The sequence below is a fragment of the Orcinus orca genome, chromosome 11, assembly GCF_937001465.1.
Source record: "Orcinus orca chromosome 11, mOrcOrc1.1, whole genome shotgun sequence".
Classification (NCBI taxonomy): domain Eukaryota; kingdom Metazoa; phylum Chordata; class Mammalia; order Artiodactyla; family Delphinidae; genus Orcinus; species Orcinus orca.
Window position 1 is genome coordinate 9,423,589 of NC_064569.1, and position 21,439 is coordinate 9,445,027.

The window sequence follows — 21,439 nt, forward strand, 5'->3', positions numbered from 1 at the left end:
GGAACAATTTTTGCAACGATATAATGATGATAACGAAATATACCCTGTAGAATAAACTGAACATCCACTGGCTCATATATACACATATATATGTGCATACATATATATATGAATAATTGAATAAACTGGAAAGGGGACACCTCTTCCTTATGGGAGAATTCCAATTAATATAACAGGAATAATGGAAATGGTATCAGTGTTAATTTCCTGGTGTTGATCACTATTCTATGAGTATGTAAAATGAACCTGGGTGAAAGTTTTATTACTCTTGCAAATTTTTTGTTGAAGTCTGAAATTATCTCAAAATGAACAGTCTAAAAAAGAGGCAGCAGAACTCAACACAATAAGTACTGTATTAGGAATCAGGAAACTTGAATTCCATTGTTTTCTTCATAAACAGCAAGTTCTATGACCTTTGACAAATTAAAGAAGCTAACTAATCAAAAAGCAACAAACACTGCTGAATTCTGGGAAGAGAAACCTGGGATAGAAAGAACAAATGTTTGTGTAAGTATATGACACTATCTAGAAATCATCTGATAATGTCTAAACCGTCTGAACATGGCTTTTTTCCCAAAGACAACAACACTTTGAAAACCCATGAAACTCTGTTTGCTTACTATCTATAGACTAATGAAATCTATTGTGGCAGAGAAGGGTTTGGGATTTTTTTCCCCATATTTTAAGAATAACACTGTAACTAAAACACAATAGTAGTGTTATAAATCTCAACCAGACATAAAGACCAAGTCATAAATCAATCTAAAATCAAAAATAAATGAACATTTAACGCTTTAAATGTCTAAAGCTAAGTGAAAGAAGCCATACTTACAAGGTAACATACTGTATGATTCCATTTATGCAAATCTAGGTGCAGAGGTTGCCGGAGAGTGGGTGTGGGGAGTTGAAAATAAAGGGGCAGCACAAGGCAGTTTTTGTGATTGATGGAAATGTTCTGTATCTTAATTGTGGTGGTGGCTACATGACTCTATGCACTTATTAAAACTTATGGAACTGTAAAAAAATCAATCAACAAAAACAAAAAACTGAACAGGGTCTATTTATTAATAGCATAAAGCCTCTAATTTCAGTCCTACTTACAAGCTCTACAAGCCTGGCAGATCTCAGAAGCTCAAAATTATAAATGAAATAACAAAATACTAATCTGTTGAAAATCTCAGCACTATAAAAGGGATTCTAACTCCTTCCCTCAGATTATTATTTCAGATCAAATCTACCAAAAAAACAAATCATAGTACAATGAAGAGTTTAGGAAATCTATTAAGAGTTCAACAAAAAAATTACAGGGCCTGCATTATAACATTCTCAACATTTTAAAATTGTAAGCTACACTTAAAGTGGAAAAAAATTTGAAGGAGAATCCTTTGCTCGTTATGGATAACTTCAGCAATGACTATTACATAGAATCCTTAAATAGCTGGTGATAAATTAAGTTGAAACAAGAAGTTAAAATACTTGTTATTGTTAACATTGCTCTATGTTTTGCAAATTCCCTCCCAAGAAGCCCGAAAACTGTGGTCCTTGCCATTATATTACTTTTTACCCTTTCCAAACCTTCTAAAAACAGTAAAAATAAAATCTCTATGACCCCTTTAAAAGTATAATAGTTTCCCAGCTACAGGGAAATAACCTCCTGAAAAATAATGTTTTACATGAACTCCATTAACATTTACATGTTTGGCAAGCTTCAAACAACGGCTTTAAACATTTATTTAAACCCACCATGCATATTAATAATGGAGTAGCCTGCATACAGGTCAACGCAAAATCTAAATGAATAGCTTACTGGAAGTCACTAAAACTGAGTTACTAAAGATACTGAACCCCCAACAGGCAAGTTTTCTTTAGGTGATAGGAATTAAAGGCACAGTAAATAAGGAAAAATTTAAAGAAAAAAAGAAAACAGTCATGTCATCTTCAATATAGATTCCCTTTTAGCAACTCTCCCAAGCAAAGTGTTTAATTTGTTCTTAACCTATGACATGCAGTTAATATAAAAAACATCAGAAAATGTTATAACTGGAAAGAACCTAAAGATCACCTGGTTCAAATGACCTCACTGGCCAAAATACAAAGACCGGAGATTATGTGAATTATCTAAAGTCACCGAGTTAAATGGCAAAATCAAACAAGAACTAGATCAGGGTCCAATATTATAAAATGTTTCAACAAAACATCTAGAGATTACCTCGATAAAAACTAAACATTAGGGCTTCCCTGCTGGCACAGTGGTTGAGAGTCCACCTGCCGATGCAGGGGACACGGGTTCGTGCCCCGGTATGGGAAGATCCCACATGCTGCAGAGCGGCTGGGCCCGTGAGCCATGGCCGTTGAGCCTGCGTGTCCGGAGCCTGTGCTCCGCAACAGGAGAGGCCACAACAGTGAGAGGCCCGCGTACCGCAAAAAAGAACAAAAACAACAAAAAACCCCCACACTGTTATAAACTGTAAAGAGGATGACCTCTCTTCTCAAGAAAGTAGGACACTGAAATCAGGACTCTTACTTCAGGGGTACAAAAACCAAAGGAATAAAGAAGGTACTTCTAAAATAATGACTGTAACTGAAAACAGCTCCCCACATATTAAATGGTTTTATACTAAAACATGAGGCGAAAAAGTATAATAGCAGGACATTTAAAAAATAATCCAAGTGCAAGTTCAAACTTGGTCACTAAAGTGCTTTCTAGGTACCAAATGAACAGATTATCCTAATTTACATAGATAAAATTATACTAACTCCAACGTGAGGCAACTGCATCTTGTTTGGTGAGGCTCCAGGGTTTGCTGTGCCAGTTCAGGAAAATATGATCACACCTATCATCAAGCAAGTTTCTCTCACTATAAATATGTGCAATAACTTTTCTAGAGCCAGACAAAGTAGAGGAGATAATGAGATGACAGAGCATACAACTGGACGATATACTACTCTGGCTGCTATAGATGATAACAAGTTAAATAATGTTGTTAGAATTGTACATCAACAGGTAACCTTCAAATAGGAGTTCAAAGATAGATATAATCACAAGATACACCCCAATCAGAAACAAGATGATAGCCCATGCTTACAACTCAGTGAATACAGTCTCCAAATCCAGGTATTCTGTTGAGCTGAGGAATCTAATAACGGAATTTATCAAAATCATTCTTCCATTATTATATGTCAAGAAGATGTGGGGAAAAATATATATTCATATATATACATACATATAGTGTGGTAAAGTAGTAGGAATGGGCAAAGATTCAGGTATTTAAGTTATCCTGAACATTTTTCTAAAACTAAAAGTAAAACCAATTTTAAGAAACACATAAACTGGCAAAGATTCAAAAGAAAGAACTTGTTGGTACTTGTCATACACTCAGGAGAGCTTTATCTCAACAACAGATGATTATATTATTATAATTTCTTAAGGAGGAATTAATCTTAGAAAAAACAATAAGAAAAACCATCATAAATGGGTCCTTGTGTGTTTTAACAGACTTTCACAATACACAGGCTAAAGACGCCAAAGAAATTACTTTTAAAAAAATCTGAATACTTGGGAAACAAATTTCTTTATAAGAGTACTGATTAAACAGAGGAAGTTGTCATGAGAGGAAAATACAGCCCTGCATAATAATCTCTGTTTCTGTTTCCCAACAAAATTGTGCCAGGTATAATTAGATTTGGACAAAACTACCTATGGACACTGTTCTCTAAAATAGGGAAATTTACAATAAAAGAGATATGAAATAATTCTACATGTCCTTGAAGTAAACAAGAAAAATCTCTCTCTACACCTACAACCACTAGGTGTTGCTGCATTTGTCAGCATAAGCTCAGAAATGAAAAGGGGAAAAAAATGAATAAAAAGTATATAATGAGAAAGTAAACTGTGAGAAAATTTCAGCTATGACAATATTATTATTTTCAATAAAACCAGCGACTGAAAACGCATTAACTGAAAATCTTTTAAACTTATAAATTATCTATGATATGTCTTCACTATTGGTAAGCAGTACTGCAGGCCCTCAGTACAACCAATGTTTCTGGCAGTTAAAACGGACCGAGAAAAATGAGAATACTGTTAAGACACAATGTGCTTCTGCCTACTGCAGGGTCTTATAAAGGTGAAATAAAGGCTTGTTTGATGTTCCCCAACCAGAAAAAAGAAAATGATCCTTTCTGCTAATGCTTTAGTATTTATTATCAGGAAGCCCCAGAACACTATAGTAACACTTGGGTGGGGAGAAGAGGGGACCCCAGTGCAGACAAGTAAACTAGAAGCTTGTATGTAAAAGGTGATGAAATGATTTCAGCATAATGAAGAAACGTAAACAAGTACCAGGAAGTACCTTTTAAATAACACCTACAGTTAAGTGGTCACTATCAGTTGAAAAGCAGGGAAATCAGACATATCCTCACAAACACATTCTTATATTAAAGCACCAGCCAATACGATGACTGTCTTTTTTTAAAAAAATGTGACATCATCAGCAATTCCCTATGTACCATCCCTCTCTGCGGAATTGGTTATAGACCTCAGGTAAACCTATTTATTCTTTCTTGCAACTCTGTACAACAGAAGCCGAGTCTGAAACCCAGAGCTCCCCATTAATTTTCTCTGGTTTCCCCAATCCTCAGACCCAGCTCCCCAATATCCAGCATCTGGTTACATCACCACTTACCAAAAAAAGTGAGTGAGAACCTGATCTAAGGAATCTCCACTGAGGGAGCAGAGAGCATAAGCGAATGAACATTTTAAGCTCTTCCCATAAGATCCACTCAAAACACAAGAGTTTGCTATGCCTTACACTGCTACATAATTTATCAAATACCTATCTTTTCTTCCCAAATGTACTGGAAACATATATCCCAAGTAAACTCTAAGTCTTCCAGAAGAGAAGGCCACTACAACCATAATTTAATATTTTCTTATAGTCCCAGGAAAAAGTACCTTTCATTCTTGGGCATGACAAAAGCAGGGAAGCTTTCTTAAGAGAAGGGGAGTAGCAAGGAGCATGTGACCTAGACTAGGGTCACATCAGCACCTAGGATCAGCTGATACATAACAAGAGGCTAGCAAGTAATCCTAGAAAAAGAAGCATTTTTAAAATTCTGTGTCTTCCCAAAAGTTTTAGTCGACCTACTACTGAGTAAAGCAAAATGAAAAAGCTGGTGGTTACAGTTGCTCCTATAATCACTACTAGTCTCAGAGAGGGAAACTAACAGTTTTTCTCCCTCAGTTATGCAATATGAAGAGCTGTGCTCTTTCCTTAGTTTGCCATATACCAGCAATTTTACATATCATTGTAAATTTGAGGGTAACAGATAACAATATCTGCTCTCTTTATTTCCCAGATGTGTCTGTAAAAAGAATTTTTTTTTACACTGTAATTGTAATTAAGATTACAAAAGCACTGAATGTTCAATTAGGGAAACTTCATCAGAACCTCTGGGGAAAGAATGAGGGGAGGTCATTGTGTGTATAATTTGGTGGAAGGAGATATATCACTAACCTCAAATAATCTGTCAAAAGGGGGACAAACAACAAATAGCAGCTGTGTTCCAGTAAACCTGGAAAAAGAGAAATAGATCTGAAAGGTAAGTTTACGGATGCTGGTGCAAGTCAAGGAGGAAGGAAATAAGAAGTGAGAAAGCAAATGACACCACTTACATACATATACACAGCTCAAAAGGCCAGAACTAATACTCATTTTAAGACCTACTGCACTTCCTGCAAACTAAGAAAATAAATCCTGCAAAATGAATATTAGATATTGTTATATAATGTGTATTCATTTTTATTCTTAAACACTGTCATTCAGAACATCCATAAATTCCCATTTCTTTACCTGAATCCCTCCTGAACTATTTGTGATTTTGAATGAATTTCTATATCTAAAGTGCTAAAAGTGATCTGCAGTAGGGAAAATAAGACTTGAAAAATTCCTAGAAAGAAACAAATGTTTTATTTACAATCTAGTCAGTCAGTCATAGTAAGCTAAGAAAGATCAAATACAGAATTTTTAAAATCCCTATAGAATAATAAATCACGTGTTCTTCCGTGATGTAAATTATGTGCTCTTTCCTTATGTGCAGACATTCCTCTGGGACACATGGACTTAAACAATTTTTCTAAGAGTAGTATACCTATACACTCATGTATAGTTCACAGCTGATCAACAATACACATTTGTGAACTGGATGGGAATGTTGTGAGATTTGTACTCAAGCCTATCCAAGTGAAGCTAATAGCCTGTCTGAAAAGTGAACTCATAACCTTTGTCTCATTAGCACTGCACTCCAGCTGCTAGATTCAAACCTAACTTGGATTTAAAGGGGGTGGGGGCAGTGAAACACTAACAACAGGGAGAAAATTTATATAGTCAAGTCTATGCATAATTTTCTATTAATGGAAACCAGCTGCAAGAGTTGAAGATGGTTTTCAGTATTTAAGCCTGGTGGAATACTAATGGCTTTTTTCTATTCCAAGATTCCATTCTTAAAGGAAGGCCCTTTAACTCATTATTCCCTCAGAGTCCCTGACATTCCTAAGAATCACCTTTCTAAAGTAACTGCTCCAGAGCCCAAATTATCTATCTATTGCGAGATGTGTGCTGTGCCTTTGAAGAGCCATTCAAAGCTATTCCTTATATGAGAAGTCATGTGTTTTCCAAAGAAATATTGTGATCAAAACTCCGCTTTAAGTATGTGATTCACAAGACCTCTAGCAATTCAAAGCTGTAAAGTTAGACTTCACAATCAATTATCACGGATATATGCTCTTCACAAAACAATGTGATAAAATAGTCACATATTCACATATGGTGGTTGTTTCCACCGTAATTCTATTCTGATTGCCCTTAGTCCTATCATTTGGAAAATATTTCCCCCAAGCTTTGGCTAATTAATTTTTCTCCCACACAGCTCATAAATCAATTTAAAAACCATTTGCATGTAACCATCTTAATAGTTAATATATGCCACCACCTGCCCCAACACCATCACCAACAGAAAGTATATATGCATGTATGGGCTTTGTTTTCCTGACAACGACTATCAGGCTCTTTCAGTCTAGAGCTTATGTAATATTTGGTTTGTGCAAACTGCCCCTAGGAAATTCAGGCAGTGGCTTTACCCATAATGAGAAAAATCATTCACATAAGCTTTTAAGACTAGAGATACATGAATACCCATTTCTCATGCCAGTGTAACTCAGAAATTTTATCGTTAGATGGAAGAAAATACACAATCCCCAGAATCCTAAAGGTTGAATAAAATACCTCTGGCACCCCAGTGAAGATGCAAGAATATCTGCATCAAATTACCATTAATTCAAAAACGATTACAAAACTGGTTTCAAAATGAAAAAGCAAGAAACAAACCTCAATTTTGTCTGTTTTGGCATCTCCCCAGTATATTTTGCCTTCATCATAATCCAAGGCTAAACCATTTGGCCAACCAAGAGAAGTGTTAACCAACACTACTCGATCAGAACCATCCAGAGCTGCTCGCTCAATTTTCGGGATTTCTCCCCAGTCAGTCCAATACATGTACCTATAGAAGTACACAGAATATGAGCTAAAAACAGATAATAAACTGTAACTTTCAGATATCCTAAAGGTGAGATCCACCCCTCCTTTACACTGATCATCTGTTAACACCACAGAAGGAAAAAAACATAAGACAAACATACGAAGAGTAAGTTTAAGACATTTATAACAGCAGTGTGTAAGCTTGTAGAAAATTTTCAGAATGAAACAGTGTTTTCTAGAACTGATAATGCCTCCCAATAATGATACTCTATTTTCAGCTGTGTTTTTCAAAATATTTTGTGCTCCTTCCCAGGAACAGTCCTCTCTTTCTTGCTGGCTTGTCATCTCTGACACAAAAAGGTTAAACCACTAGTAATATTCAGATGGCAAACTGATTTCCCCAAATAACTAACTCCTCCTGTAGCACTACGTGATTCTTGAGGCTCCTGAGAATTTAAGGGGCTCGAAGGCATTGGTATGCACTGAGGTGTAATAATTTGTCATTATGTTCACCCTCAGGATGAATCTCATAGTAACAAACAACACTGGTGAGTATGTAGAAAGCTGTGTTTCCCTGGACCATCGTCAGGGTATTATAGCCAAAAAAAAAAAAAAAAAAAGACTAGGCATAAAGCTACATGGCCTGACCAAGTTTTGGAAATCAAATCATTTATACGCTTGGGGACATACAAAACGTAAGATATATTCTTTACCAAGTCGTTCTGGAAGTACTGAAAATGAGATGAAATTAAATTTTCTAGGGGGGAAGAGAAAGAGCTCTGAAAACAACTTCTTTCCACAATTTTCATGGTCATGATGCAACCTCGGCAAAATCTACAGCCAACACCCAAAGTCAGCAAGCATGGACTTAATTTAGAAAGAAAAAATATTCAAAACATTCAAGGAAATAAACTAGCAATCCTTTAACTTGAGATTTTATTCCAATCACTATATTCTAAAAATGGACAGTTGTTAAAGAGCTATTTATTGGAAACCAGCATATACTTCACATTGTTTTTCTCAATGTTTCTAGGAACCTGTAAAAAACCAGAAACACCTGGCAAAATTTTCTATCAGCAGAGCCTCTTACCCAACCATGGGATCTAAAACAATAGCCCGGGGTTCCTCTAAGTCCTCTGAAATCAAGATCTTCCTCATGGTCCCGTTGAGCCTTGTCACTTCTATCCGATCAGTGCCAGTGTCTGTCCAATAGAGATTTCGGGCAACCCAATCAACAGCAATACCATCAGGATGGGCAATCTGAGCAGTGACCACAAACTGACTGCCAGATCCGTCTATGAATGAGCGGCGTATGGCCCTCACTTCATCATCAGTCCAGTAGATATAGCCTTCCACAGGATCATAATCTATGGCAATGGCATGACGGATGTCTTCCAACTGTAGAACAATGTCTGTGAAATCTGGTGTATCCAAAGAAATTCGTCTCAAATCTGTCCTTCGGGCTAAAAGCAGTAATTCAGTAGCACCTAGAACAACAAAGTGAAAAAGATGAAGAAAAGACTTGAAACCCACAGGCAAAATTTAGTTACTCTAAATAAAGAATGCAGAACTTCTTCAGTAATTGAAAAGTAATGAGTATAAAAGGATACTAAGGGGCTTCCCTGGTGGCGCAGTGGTTGAGAGTCCGCCTGCCGATGCAGGGGACACGGGTTCGTGCCCCGGTCCGGGAAGATCCCACATGCCGCGGAGCGGCTGGGCCCGTGAGCCATGGCCGCTGAGCCTGCGCGTCCGGAGCCTGTGCTCCGCAACGGGAGAGGCCACAACAGTGAGAGGCCCGCGTACCGCAAAAAAAAAAAAAAAAAAAAAAAAAAAAGGATACTAGGGTCTATTTAGGGTGGAAATGGAAAGTAATGCAGTAAAACAGGAGTGGCTTGACTATGAGGTCAAGCTCTATAATGGCTGAATTCTCCAAATCAAGTTTTGATTCTCTCTCTGGTTTCACCCATTATATAGCCCCTGGAATCAATAACATTTATTTAAAGGTATAATGAATAGCAACTAAGTAATGACTAAGAAGCTAAGTAGCTGAATATCAGAGGAAGGAAGTACAGGTCCTTTGTTCAAGAAGGATGTTTAAAAAGGTCTTTACCTTTTTAATCTAGGACAAGGATCTTTTGTGATTAACGAGAATGTTCTAAAATTGGATGTACTGTGATGGTTGTAACTCTGTAAATTTACTAAAAATCACCGAATTGTACATTTGAAATGGTTGAATTTTATAGGTAAACTACGTCTCAGTAAAGCTGTTGTAACAAAAAGAACTACAGGGCAATGCCTGACACAATTAAGGACAAAGGAACCTATGGAGGAGGAAACAGCAGCAGAAGAGAGAGGGAATCAGATAAATACGACACACTGGGTAAGGGTTAGAGTTGTTCATCTGACAGAACTGGATTCAGGCAGTTACACAAACTCGGGCAAAACACCTAATCTCTCTAAGCCTGGTTTCTATAGGGTTGCTGTGAGACTTTAAGGAGATAAATGTAAAACTCAGAAATGTACCAAACATGTAAGTATTCAATAAGTACTAGCTAATATATTATTATTATTACCATTAGAAAGTAAACTTTCAAATTTTTATTTCATTGAGTTTTAAATCAGATTTATTTATGAAATGCTTTTAACCCAAAACAGTATTCAATAAAAACACTGTTGTGAATGAGAATATTAATCTTTTTGTTTGCTTTGATTTTAAATATTCAAGTCAACCACTAGCAAAAAAACATTTAACTTTATATAAAAGCTAATAAAAGATAGTAAACAGGGCTTCCCTGGTGGCACAGTGGTTGAGGGTCTGCCTGCCGATGCAGGGGACATGGGTTCGTGCCCCGGTTCGGGAAGATGCCACATGCCGCGGAGTGGCTGTGCCCGTGAGCCATGGCCGCTGAGCCTGCACGTCCGGAGCCTGTGCTCCGCAACGGGAGAGGCCACAACAGTGAGAGGCCCGTGTACCGCAAAAAAAAACAAAAAAACAAAAAACCATAGTAAGCAGGTTGACATCTCAAAGAGCGAAAAAAGATTCCCAACCAAAGAAATGAGTCCGAAAGAAAATACTGATATTAAACTTCAAGCATTAATCTGGAATCATAGTAGAAAACACTGAGAAGAGGAGTGAAGAAGCTCTCAGCATCAGCTTTTTGACTCATGGATTAATTATAAATGAACTCTGTCTTGGAGAGAATACAGCCCTAAATGCCACAGCAGGCACCAACTAGGAGTAACTTTATCCAATTCACTGCCTCTGCTAAGTACCAAAAGAAGCCAGCCCTAAACTCTGCAAACAAAGAAGTCATAGAGAGTGAAGCTGTCAATTTGGCAAGGTGATCAAAACAGAAGAGTTAACTTAAGGCTACTACATGCCAAATGTATATCTGAAATTCAAAACAGGAGTTAAACTCGTACATCTGCACTGCTATAGGGTGTAAACAGACCACTACCGCTAAAATAAATCCTCTGTTTTAAAGTCAGGCTACATTTTTAAACAAAAAGGCAACATTACAAAAACCTTTTGTTTTAAACTGAAACCAAATTATTGTCTGCCATGAAAACCGTCTGACAAGAGTCAGCCAGCTTCACCTTTGACTAGGAGGATAATTTATCAATGCCAAGTCATGACAAATATCCTGTACACCAACTCAATTCCATCTCTCTGACTCCCTGACCCCCTTGCCAGGAACTCTAACCCACTCCTAAATAAAGGCTTCTACTTCTCAGAGTTAGATAAAGAAGCCACTGCTAAATATAACAATTTTCTTACCAGGTCTTGCTGGTGGCTAGAGAACCAGATGGTGATCCATAGGGGTAAGAATGAAGAATAACATTCTCATTAAGAAGAAAAAGAGAAGAACTGGTGTTCTCCCAAACCAGAAGTCCCTTGAAATGTCCTAAATCAGAATACTTCTCCAATATGCCCTCTCTCTATAGGGAATTGAGAGTAAGGAGAAGAGGCAGTGTGGTGGTTAAGTATAGAAAGAGTTGCTTTAAACAGTACAATAAGGAATTCTTTTCTTCTTCTGAAGGCAATTCTCTGTTGTTAAAAGGCAATTAAAAACATCATTCAATCATTTTTTAGAAAATATGTTTATCCCATGATAGTCTTTATAGTTAAAAGTTTAATAAACATCTTTTCCTTGCACTGAAGTTCTTTATTTACAAATGCTACCTACTGTTAAAAATGTATTCTTTATGAGAATACTCATTTCCACAAGAATCAACTGTGATCAATGACTATGAGATTTTTTAAATTTCATTTTATTTTTTTATTTATTTATGGCTGTGTTGGGTCTTCGTTGCTGTGCACGGGCTTTCTCTAGTTGCAGTGAGCAGGGGCTACTCTTCGTTGCAGTGCGCGGGCTTCTCATTGCAATGGCTTCTCTTGTTTCAGAGCACGGGCTCTAGGCGCACAGGCTTCAGTAGTTGTGGCTCGTGGGCTTCAGTAGTTGTGGCTCACGGGCTCTAGAGCACAGGCTCAGTAGTGGTTGCGCACGGCCTTAGTTGCTCCGCATCATGTGGGATCTTCCCGGGCCAGGGCTCAAACCTGTGTCCCCTGCACTGGCAGGCAGATTCTTAACCACTGCACCGCCAGGGAAGCCCTGACTATGAGATTTGACAGAGAAAAGAAATGGCACCTAATTTTTTTTTCCAAAATAGCATGTTAAAAATTCAGTTAAATACTAAAGTAATTTATAATATTCGAGAGTTGCCATAAAACACAAAACACTCCTAGTATATAACCAATTGTGAAGACTGAGAGATTAAGTGACTAGTCTCCCAAAGCACTGTAGAGCTTATTACAGAGAAATAAAATAAATCATAAAGAATCCCAATTGCTATCTAAAATTCTTCCTTCTTGGAGACCAACTTCTTACCATCTTTGCAGGTTTTTCCATTCTCCAGGAGTTTAACCCCAGTTGGGCAAGCACACTGATAAAAAGGCTTGACTGGAGACATCAAACACAAGTGGGAACAACCACCATTATCAATTCCACATGGATTTGTAGCTGTCAAATATAAATCACAGTAATTAATACCAATGATTATGGATGACCTCCCCCACTCTAGATACACAAAGGTTAACAACCATAACATGAGCAACTCTGATAAACCAAATTATTACCAAATGTCATCCAGGTGCTTGACTACCAGACCATCTGCAAGGAAGGGAATTAATCAGTGAGAATTTACTTAGCATTTTGTATCCAAAGAGGAATATACAAGAAATAAAGCAGGATGTCCCTGCCCTAAAGAGCTTGCAATCTGGCCAGTATGACAAAATTAATGAACAATAATACTGGAAAACAATACAAAACAATGAAACTGCTATCTTGTACATTTAGACTGTCAAGTCAGTATAGAGTCAAATGGGAAGTAAATCACTAAGGAAAGATACAGGACATGACTGAAGTCTTGAAAGGTAGGAAGAACACACAGGGGGACATTCAAGTGTGGTAAAACCACATGAATGAAGGCTTGGAGGCTGTACACTGGGTGAGATAATAAAGTGAACAGTGTAACGGAAGATTAAGGTTTGACTAATAGGAACTAAAGCTGAATGAGCACAGGGAGGGGAAAGTCTGTGGTGGAGGCACTGAGAGACAAGAAAAGCCACACTTTGGAAAGATTTACATGGCAAAGATAAACAAAATGGACTTAAAAGGGAAAACTGAGAAGCAGAGATTAATTAGAAAATGTGAAGAAACTATATATAGAAAGGGATGGATTTAAATAATACAGAAAAAAATCAACAAAAGATGGAGATCAACAAAATATGAAAGATAAAAGAAAGCAATATCACACATAACTGCAAATTCTCAAACTAGTAAAACATAAAGGATCAACAGTGTCATTAGAAAAACAAGAACAAAGAAATTCTTTCCTGAGGGCCAACACTGAAATAAAAAATTCATGCAAGTGACTAAACATTTTCTTTTCTACAAAAGAGTAACACAAACATTTTAAAACATTTTAAAACATTTTTATGGACTCATGATCACCAGATTCCAATATGACACATTCAGTACTTGACTATCTCCCCCTAAATGGAAGGAACTAATACAAAGCAATGCATAATCCAAACCCCCTGCATTTTTGGCTATGGAATACAATCTGCAATACACTCAGACACATGCCAGACATTTATTTACACACCAGTGCCAAACACTTAACATTCTCATATTCTTTTAAACCTAATTCTAGTCCTCTCACAAGAAATTGTTGTCAGCAGTCACAGCCCAAGTCATTATAAAGGATGGCCAGAAACAGAAGCAAAACTAAGAAAAAAAGGTGGGGGGATGTGCACAGAAAAGGTATAAGTATTTTATTTAAGTAACCTGAGGTACTTAAATTAACCAGTTAGATTAATAGAGGTTTCCATTCAAGGAAAGTGTTCATTTTTAAACATACAATGAACAAAATCACTCATTAGAGAGAAATAATATGAATAAGAAATGCATTTGTGCACAATCTTAACATATGAGCTATCTCAATTTCTTATTTTATTTCTCTCTTCTTTACCTTCATACCCCCAGACTCAAACAAAGGGCTGAGGTGGTCTGTAGTGACAGATATCAAGTTACAAATGGTTTACGCTGTTGTCTACCCTGAATTATATTTTGACATTTTCCCTGTTTTTTATTTCTTCCCACTACCTTTGGATATATCCTCCCTCCTCTTGCCCCTCACTAAAGCCAGGCATCAGAGTGCTACAAAGCTATTCCAACCTGCAATTTAAAAATCAAGATCACTTACCATTTGGCTGCCTCTGCTGGCTGAAGGCATGTATATCCATGGGAGAAAAGATGTTAGAATGGATTTCACGCAGACCCTCGCCAGTGTACTTGTTGCAAGCCAAAATGGAGTGTGTATTCCAGTCAGTCCAGTACAGTGTGTCCTCAAATAACGTCAAGGCAAAAGGATGTGGAAGGGAACCTTTAACCACCGCCTGCCTATTAAACACAAAGAGAAAAACTCAAACGTTTCTAAATTTTCTTCTTTAATCAAAACGTCACCTCTCCCATTAAAATGGTCTTGCCGTCCACATTAACACATACAAATCCTGGATAACACATATGTTAAGATCAAATACACCTATGAAAAATAAGACAAGGAGTAAATTCAAACGTATTTGAAATCATGGTGCCGGAAATCCTCAACCAAGCACTTCAGAATGGTTCCTAACTTGGCGGCAGGCTCCGGGTGCACTACAAGCTAGCAGACAAAGTGAAGGCCCAAGTACCGGCACTGCTGTCAGCTCCCATCTCCGCACTCACACCTTCCATCCTTCCACGTAATTCATGCCATTGGAAAGAGAAAGGCTGGCAAAAAGAAAAATCCCAGGGTTTAGAGTTGGCCCTGGGAAGTAGTTTTAAATCAGCAATAGGTTTTTCCCTTCTTGATGTGGAAGAACAAAGAATCTGAGCCTATTTCTTCCATCACTTCTTATGGCTTTGATAACTGAAAAGTAAACACATACACATGAGGCTAAAAAGTCATTCTGGTAGAGCTCTCTCTCTGCAGACTCCAGTCTCGCTCCAGCAAATGATCACCTCAGTTGGCTTTCTGCTATATGGTTACTTAATCTCCACAAGCCAGGTAGCAAAAAGGAAGCCCAACCACCGCAGAATGTGTTCAAGAGACAAACCAGATCCCCAAATTTCACAAAGCAATCCTAACTATACGGAAGGAGAGGTAGAGAGCCTGATTAGTACTGAAGGCACAGAACTTTGCAGAATGTCATGGAGAGTTATGTAATTAGTAAATAATATAATTCTTGAATAATGAACAAACTGTGTTTGAGCCACTACAGCAGTCAAGAAAATAAATGCTTTGATATTTTCATAATATCAAATCTAATATTTTCATAAATCTCTCAGCTAGGAGAGAAAGAGGAAAATGTAAGCAACTAAAAAGAAATAAAGGATAACACATTGACAGAAAATCCAATTTTTAGGCCCCTGAGGTTATCTGATATCTAACACCTAACAGATCACAGGTATACTAAATTAAATTTAAGAGCAGTAAGATAATTTTCATCTAAGCAGAATTAGCATCTGTTATTGTACATGGAATGGTCTTAGCCTAAGATGTTTTAAATCTGAGCCAGATTTTTAAATAACTGTATACAAGATGAGCATGACTAGTTTATCAAACTTTCTATTTTAAAACCTCACACCTAGGCCAGCCTACATCACCACAACTTTCTCCTCTCTTTTTTAATTCTCGCTTCCCTAGCAGATTACTTTCCCTCTCATTTCCCAATTAGAACGGTCACAATGACTACTTCTGAAGTGGTTTCTTGCACTTTTTGAATGAACAGCTTTATTAAGTTTACTAAAATGATTATGCTATTACAGGAGTGATACCATAGTTTAAGTTCAAATTTAAACAGGCCTGCATATTTCACACTGACGTTTTCCAAAATTCATTATGGTAAGACACAGAGTTCTGAGAAGCTGTCAAGAAAGTCAAGTAACATGACTGAGAAATAATAGTAAAGATGAAATTACTTAGGTTTTCATTAACCATCTTAAAGAATCACAAACTATATAACCAGATCTTTGAAAAACTCTGGGGAGAAAAAAGTCTTCTAAGTCCTTTGTATATTATTAAATAAAAAGTTAAAATTCACTCTAATGAATTTAACACAGCAGAATAAACAGATAGGAAAAACAGAACCCCTCCCCCTAAAAGATTTACTCATTTTACATATTGACTGAAAGCATTTATATACTGAAAAGAAATGAGACAGAGCCGAGTTCAAATGTCCCCCTGTACTTACACTACTTATTTCCACAAGCTTTGTTTTCCTCATCTGTTATTGGAAGATAATAACCTAACCACACTGAGTTACTGTGAAGACTAAATGATAACATATGCAAAAGCATTTAAGCGTTATGATTGGTACTTAATAAACATTTCATAAATGACTCCTCAATTTTAGGATGTATGTTTTCAATATTTTAATATTTCTGACATAGGGATAATATTTTACAGCTGAAGTGAACATTTCATGTGCTGGTTTGTAAGTCAAAATAAAAAGCTCTTAAAATCAATAGCTTATCAGAATCAAGTAAATACTAGACTCTGGCTTATTTATATTAACAGGATCTCACACAACACAATATGACAATATGTACAAAATTAGGTGGACTTATTAGACACTCAGTGAACGCCTGATAAAATTAAATATCTTAAATGAAATATGTAATTAACAGAACTGTACAAAAAGCAGAGCTAAGAAGGCTATCACTCATTCTTGTCATATTCTTTGGCGACTTACCGATTTGTCCAGCCAGTGGTGACTTGCTCTGAAACTGCAGACAAGTGAACACAGTCTTCACCTTTCTTCCCTCTGGTTGGGATTACCCCCCCGGAAACTCGAGTTACTTCAAGGAGGAGCTGATCACGGATACTGAGAACAAATGTGGCTGGCAAGGTCAAAGCCCAGTCCTTCAGTAGTATGCCACAACCAAAACAGGACTTGAAAAATTGATCTCTTCTACAGAGACCAAAGGAGAGAAACCGAGACCCCTACTGATGCTTTGCTTTAGTGCTGGCAACCTCTGAGCATCATCTCCTCCCTCTGTCTGTCATTTCCTGAGGGCTCACTCTCACCAGTACCACCAAGTACAGGAGTGCACTCACCACCTCTCTCAGATTCCATGCCTGGCAGGTGCCTCTTTCAAATTCTGCACCAACCAGACTTATCCTTTATAAAACACCTGTACACTTGTATTCACTTTCTGTTTCTGAACCTCTTCCCAGAAAGTTGTCCTCTGCCCCCAACTGAGAACTCCCCACCTGTGTGGGTAATAAATCTACTTAGTCACACCAAAGCACTACTGTCATGAATTCTGACATCTGAACCTAACCTTGGAAGAGAGCTTCTCCACATCACAGTGAGGTTTTAATAACACCTAAAAAGATGACAACAGTGGTAGTGGTACAGTGTTTGAAAAACCTCTACAAGTCTTCCACATGAAAACAGAACTAGGTAGCAAAACCAAAAAACCCTTGGACAACATTTACAACAAATCCAGATGAAACAAAGCTAGATGAGAAGGTACTACCACAAAACCCAAGACACAAAAAGGAAAACTACCAACAGCCATAAGATCTCATTGGCATCAGCACTTCTGCAGGAGGAATCGGAAGGAAAAAATAGGGCATTCAGCAGATCCAGGAACAGGAGAACACACAAAATAGACAGCAATGGAAAGACAGGGAAACCAAACTGCCGAGGACTGGTTCTGTCCACTCAGAGAATGCAAAGAGTGGATGGTTGGTGCTGAAGGGATTGGTGCACTTTAACCTCCAGTGAACTCTCCAACTGACCCAACAGAGCTCCCTTACAGACAAAGGCCCATACTGACCACACATTACTGGGAGTACAATGAAAGTGAGGATTATAGTACAAGAGAGGTAATGGAAAACTAAGGTACAGAAAAAAGTGGGAGAAGGAAACAGAGCCAGGAAATCTCAGAAAGCAAGCTGCCAATTTTTTAAACACACACACACACACGAGAGTTCTGTGAAGTTACAAAAGTTATGATAAAAAACTCTGCCTTCTTCAACAAGTTCCAGAAAAACAATTTCAGGTGAAAATTTAAAAGTAAATTAAGATCAAGTCCATTAAAAAAGTTAATATTAAAAACAAAAAAAAAGAATAAAGAAAATAACATCCCTAAAGATAATAAAATATGCGAGGAAAGTATGGCCCTAAAACAGTTTGCAACCTATTGCAAAATAACCTGAAATGCTTTAAAATCATATACTAGCCGTAAAAGAATAACACAAATTACAATTTAAAACCTCAAAACTGAGGTGACAGAACGAACGAAAGAATTAGAAGTGTAAGAATAAGTCACTTAAGAAATGAATTATCAACTAGAAATAACACAAACACAGGAGTGAATAAACATAACAGATAAGGAAACAGAAACAGCCAGTGAAAAGAAGGAATTTTTTTTCTTTTTTCATGATTTTTTCCCGTTTTATTAAGAAATAATTGACATATATCACAGTACAATGTACAGCATGATGGTGTGAGTTAGACATATTGTGAAAAGATTACCACATAAATTCAGCTAACATCCATCATCTCATACAGATATAACAGAAAGAAAAGAAAAAAAAATTTCTCCATGGGATGAGAACTCTTAGGATTAACTCTCCTATAACTTTTCTGTGTATCATCCAGCAGCGTTAACTACAGTCATCATGTTGTACATTACATCCCTAAGGAGGAATTTCTGAAGATCAAAAAGAAACAGAAAAATAGATTTTTTAAAAATAAAGATTTGAAGCACAAAGGACAGGGAAGAGAACAGAACTAATTTGGAGCAAAGAAATGACATCAAATAGTAACTCAAACCCTCAGGAAGAATTACAGGGTACCTGAAATGGCATATATGTAGGTTAATACAAAAGACCCTATGAATAATGTTTTCTCTTTTTCTCCTTTAACCTTTTAAAAACACCTAAGATTGTATAAAGTGATAATTATAACATTCCATTGGTTATAATAGAAACGTAATATAAATGACACTAATAGTACAAAGGAGGGGAGAGGGAATGGAGACACACTAGACTAAGATTTCTATAATTTACAGGAATTAACTTAGTATTTTACCATAATACAGATTTTGACAAAAGGAATATTGCAATCCCTAGAATAATCACTAAGAATATTTTATTCTCCAAAACACTGTTTAAAAACATAAAAGGAATTAAAACGATACACTAAAAAATATCTACTTAATACAAAAGAAGGCAGAAGAACCAAAGGAACAAAAAAAGAGACATGAAAAATAAAAACGTCAGATGTAAACTCAACCATATTATTAACAACATTAAATGTAAATAGATTAAGCACCCCGAATAAAAGACAAAAGGTTGAACACCTTAAATATATAGTTTTTCTTTGTAAAAAGAAACCATATATATATGGCAAAGGTTGTTAGACCGGGTAAAACAAAACAAGACTCAACTGTAGGCTGTCTACAAGAGACACCTTTTATATCCAAAGATCCAAATTCGTTGAAACTGAAAGGTTACAGCAAACAGTAACCATAAGAGAGATGCAGTGGTGTTATCAGACAAAATATATTTTAACACAAAAAAGTATTACTAAAGATAAAGCAGCACATTTTATAATGACAAAAAGTCAAATCATGAGGAAGATGTAACAGTTATAAACATACACAAATAAAAACAGAGCCCCAAACAAATGAAGCAAAACCTGACAGAACTGAAGGAAGAAACAGACAATTCAACAATAACAGTCTGAGATCTCAAAATCCTATTCTCATTAAAAGGTAGGACAACTAAACAGGAAATCATAAAGGATATGGAAATTCGAACATTAGGACAAGTATCAATTAATTTTAAAGACTGAAGTCATACAAGGTGTATTCTCTGAGCACACTGAATATCAAGAACAGAAAAATTCAGGAAATCCACAGTGAGAATTTTCTCATAGTTAAATTTTTCTAAATCCTCCCTCAATGTCTTCTAAGTAAGCAATGGGTCAAAGAAGAAATCCCACTAAATTAAAAAAATATATTTTGAGCTAAAAGAAAATGAAAATACAACATATAAAAATGTGTGGGATGTCACCAGCCAGAGCAGTGCTTAGGGTAAATTCTATAAATTTATCCCTAAATGCCTGCATTAGAAAAGAAGATAGGGACTTCCCTGGTGGTCCAGTGGTTAAGAATCTGTCTTGCAATGCAGGGACGCCGGTTCTATCCCTGGTCAGGGAACTAAGATCCCACATGCAGCGGGGAAACTAAGCCCGTGTACCACAACTAGAGTGAAGCCCACCGCAACGAAGTGAAGAGTCCACACACCACAATGAAAGACCTGCGTGCCGCAACTAAGACCTGACACAGCAAATAAATAAATAAATATTAAAGAAAAACAGAAGAAAAAGACAGACTTCAAATCTATAATCTAAGCTTCAACCTTAAGAAACGGGGGGGGAGGGGTGCAAACTAAATCCAAAGCAAGAAAATTTTAAAATATTAGGGTGGAAATCAAATGAAATATAAAACAGAAAAAAACAATACAGGAAAAAATAAATAAAACCAAATGTGGGTTCTATTAAAAGATCGACAAAGTTGACAAGCCTTGCACTAGACTGAAAAAAAAAAGAAATTGGGAAATTTGTGAATAAAATTATGAATAAAAGAGGGACATCACTACTGACCTTAGAAATTAAAAGGATTATAAAGATACCATGATTATGCCAACAAAATGGAAAACTTAGATGAAATGGAAACATTCCTAGAAACAAATTACCAAAACTCACTCAAGGAGAAATTAAATGTAAAGACCTAGAACAATTAAAGAAATTGACTTAGGGCTTCCCTGGTGGTGCAGTGGTTGAGAGTCCACCTGCCGATGCAGGGGACACGGGTTCGTGCCCCGGTCTGGGAAGATCCCACATGCCGCGGAGCGGCTGGGCCCGTGAGCCATGGCCACTGAGCCTGCGCGTCCGGAGCCTGTGCTCCGCGATGGGAGAGGCCACAACAGTTAGAGGCCCACATACCGCAAGAAAAAAAAAAAAAATTGACTTAATAATTTAAAATCTTTCCATAAAGAAATCCCCAGGCCCAGAGAGCTTCATTAATGACTCCTATTAAATATTTGCAGAAGAGGGCTTCCCTGGTGGCACAGTGGTTGAGAGTCCACCTGCCAATGCAGGGGACACGGGTTCGTGCCCCAGGCCGGGAAGATCCCACATGCCGCAGAGCAGCTAGGCCCGTGAGCCATGGCCTCTGAGCCTGTGCATCCGGAGCCTGTGCTCCGCAACGGGAGAGGCCACAACAGTGAGAGGCCCGCGTACCACAAAAAAAAAAAAAAAAAAAAAAAAATTTGCAGAA

General features: G+C 37.1%; 1 protein-coding gene across 3 annotated transcripts in view; it reads right to left on the reverse strand.

Moving 5' to 3' along the window:
• Positions 1-21,439, reverse strand: part of LRP6 (LDL receptor related protein 6) — a 173,075-nt gene that overhangs the window by 56,715 nt on the left and 94,921 nt on the right. For 2 of the 3 annotated variants that reach the window (XM_033408195.2, XM_004281142.4), the window contains exons 4-7: positions 14,304-14,500; positions 12,425-12,556; positions 8,626-9,022; positions 7,386-7,557 (exon numbers count right to left, since the gene is read on the reverse strand). In XM_033408195.2, coding sequence (XP_033264086.1) covers positions 7,386-7,557; positions 8,626-9,022; positions 12,425-12,556; positions 14,304-14,500 — 898 coding nt within the window. Of the gene's footprint in view, positions 1-7,385; positions 7,558-8,625; positions 9,023-12,424; positions 12,557-14,303; positions 14,501-16,833; positions 16,906-21,439 lie in introns of all 3 variants that reach the window. The other variant, XM_033408194.2, reaches the window with a different exon arrangement.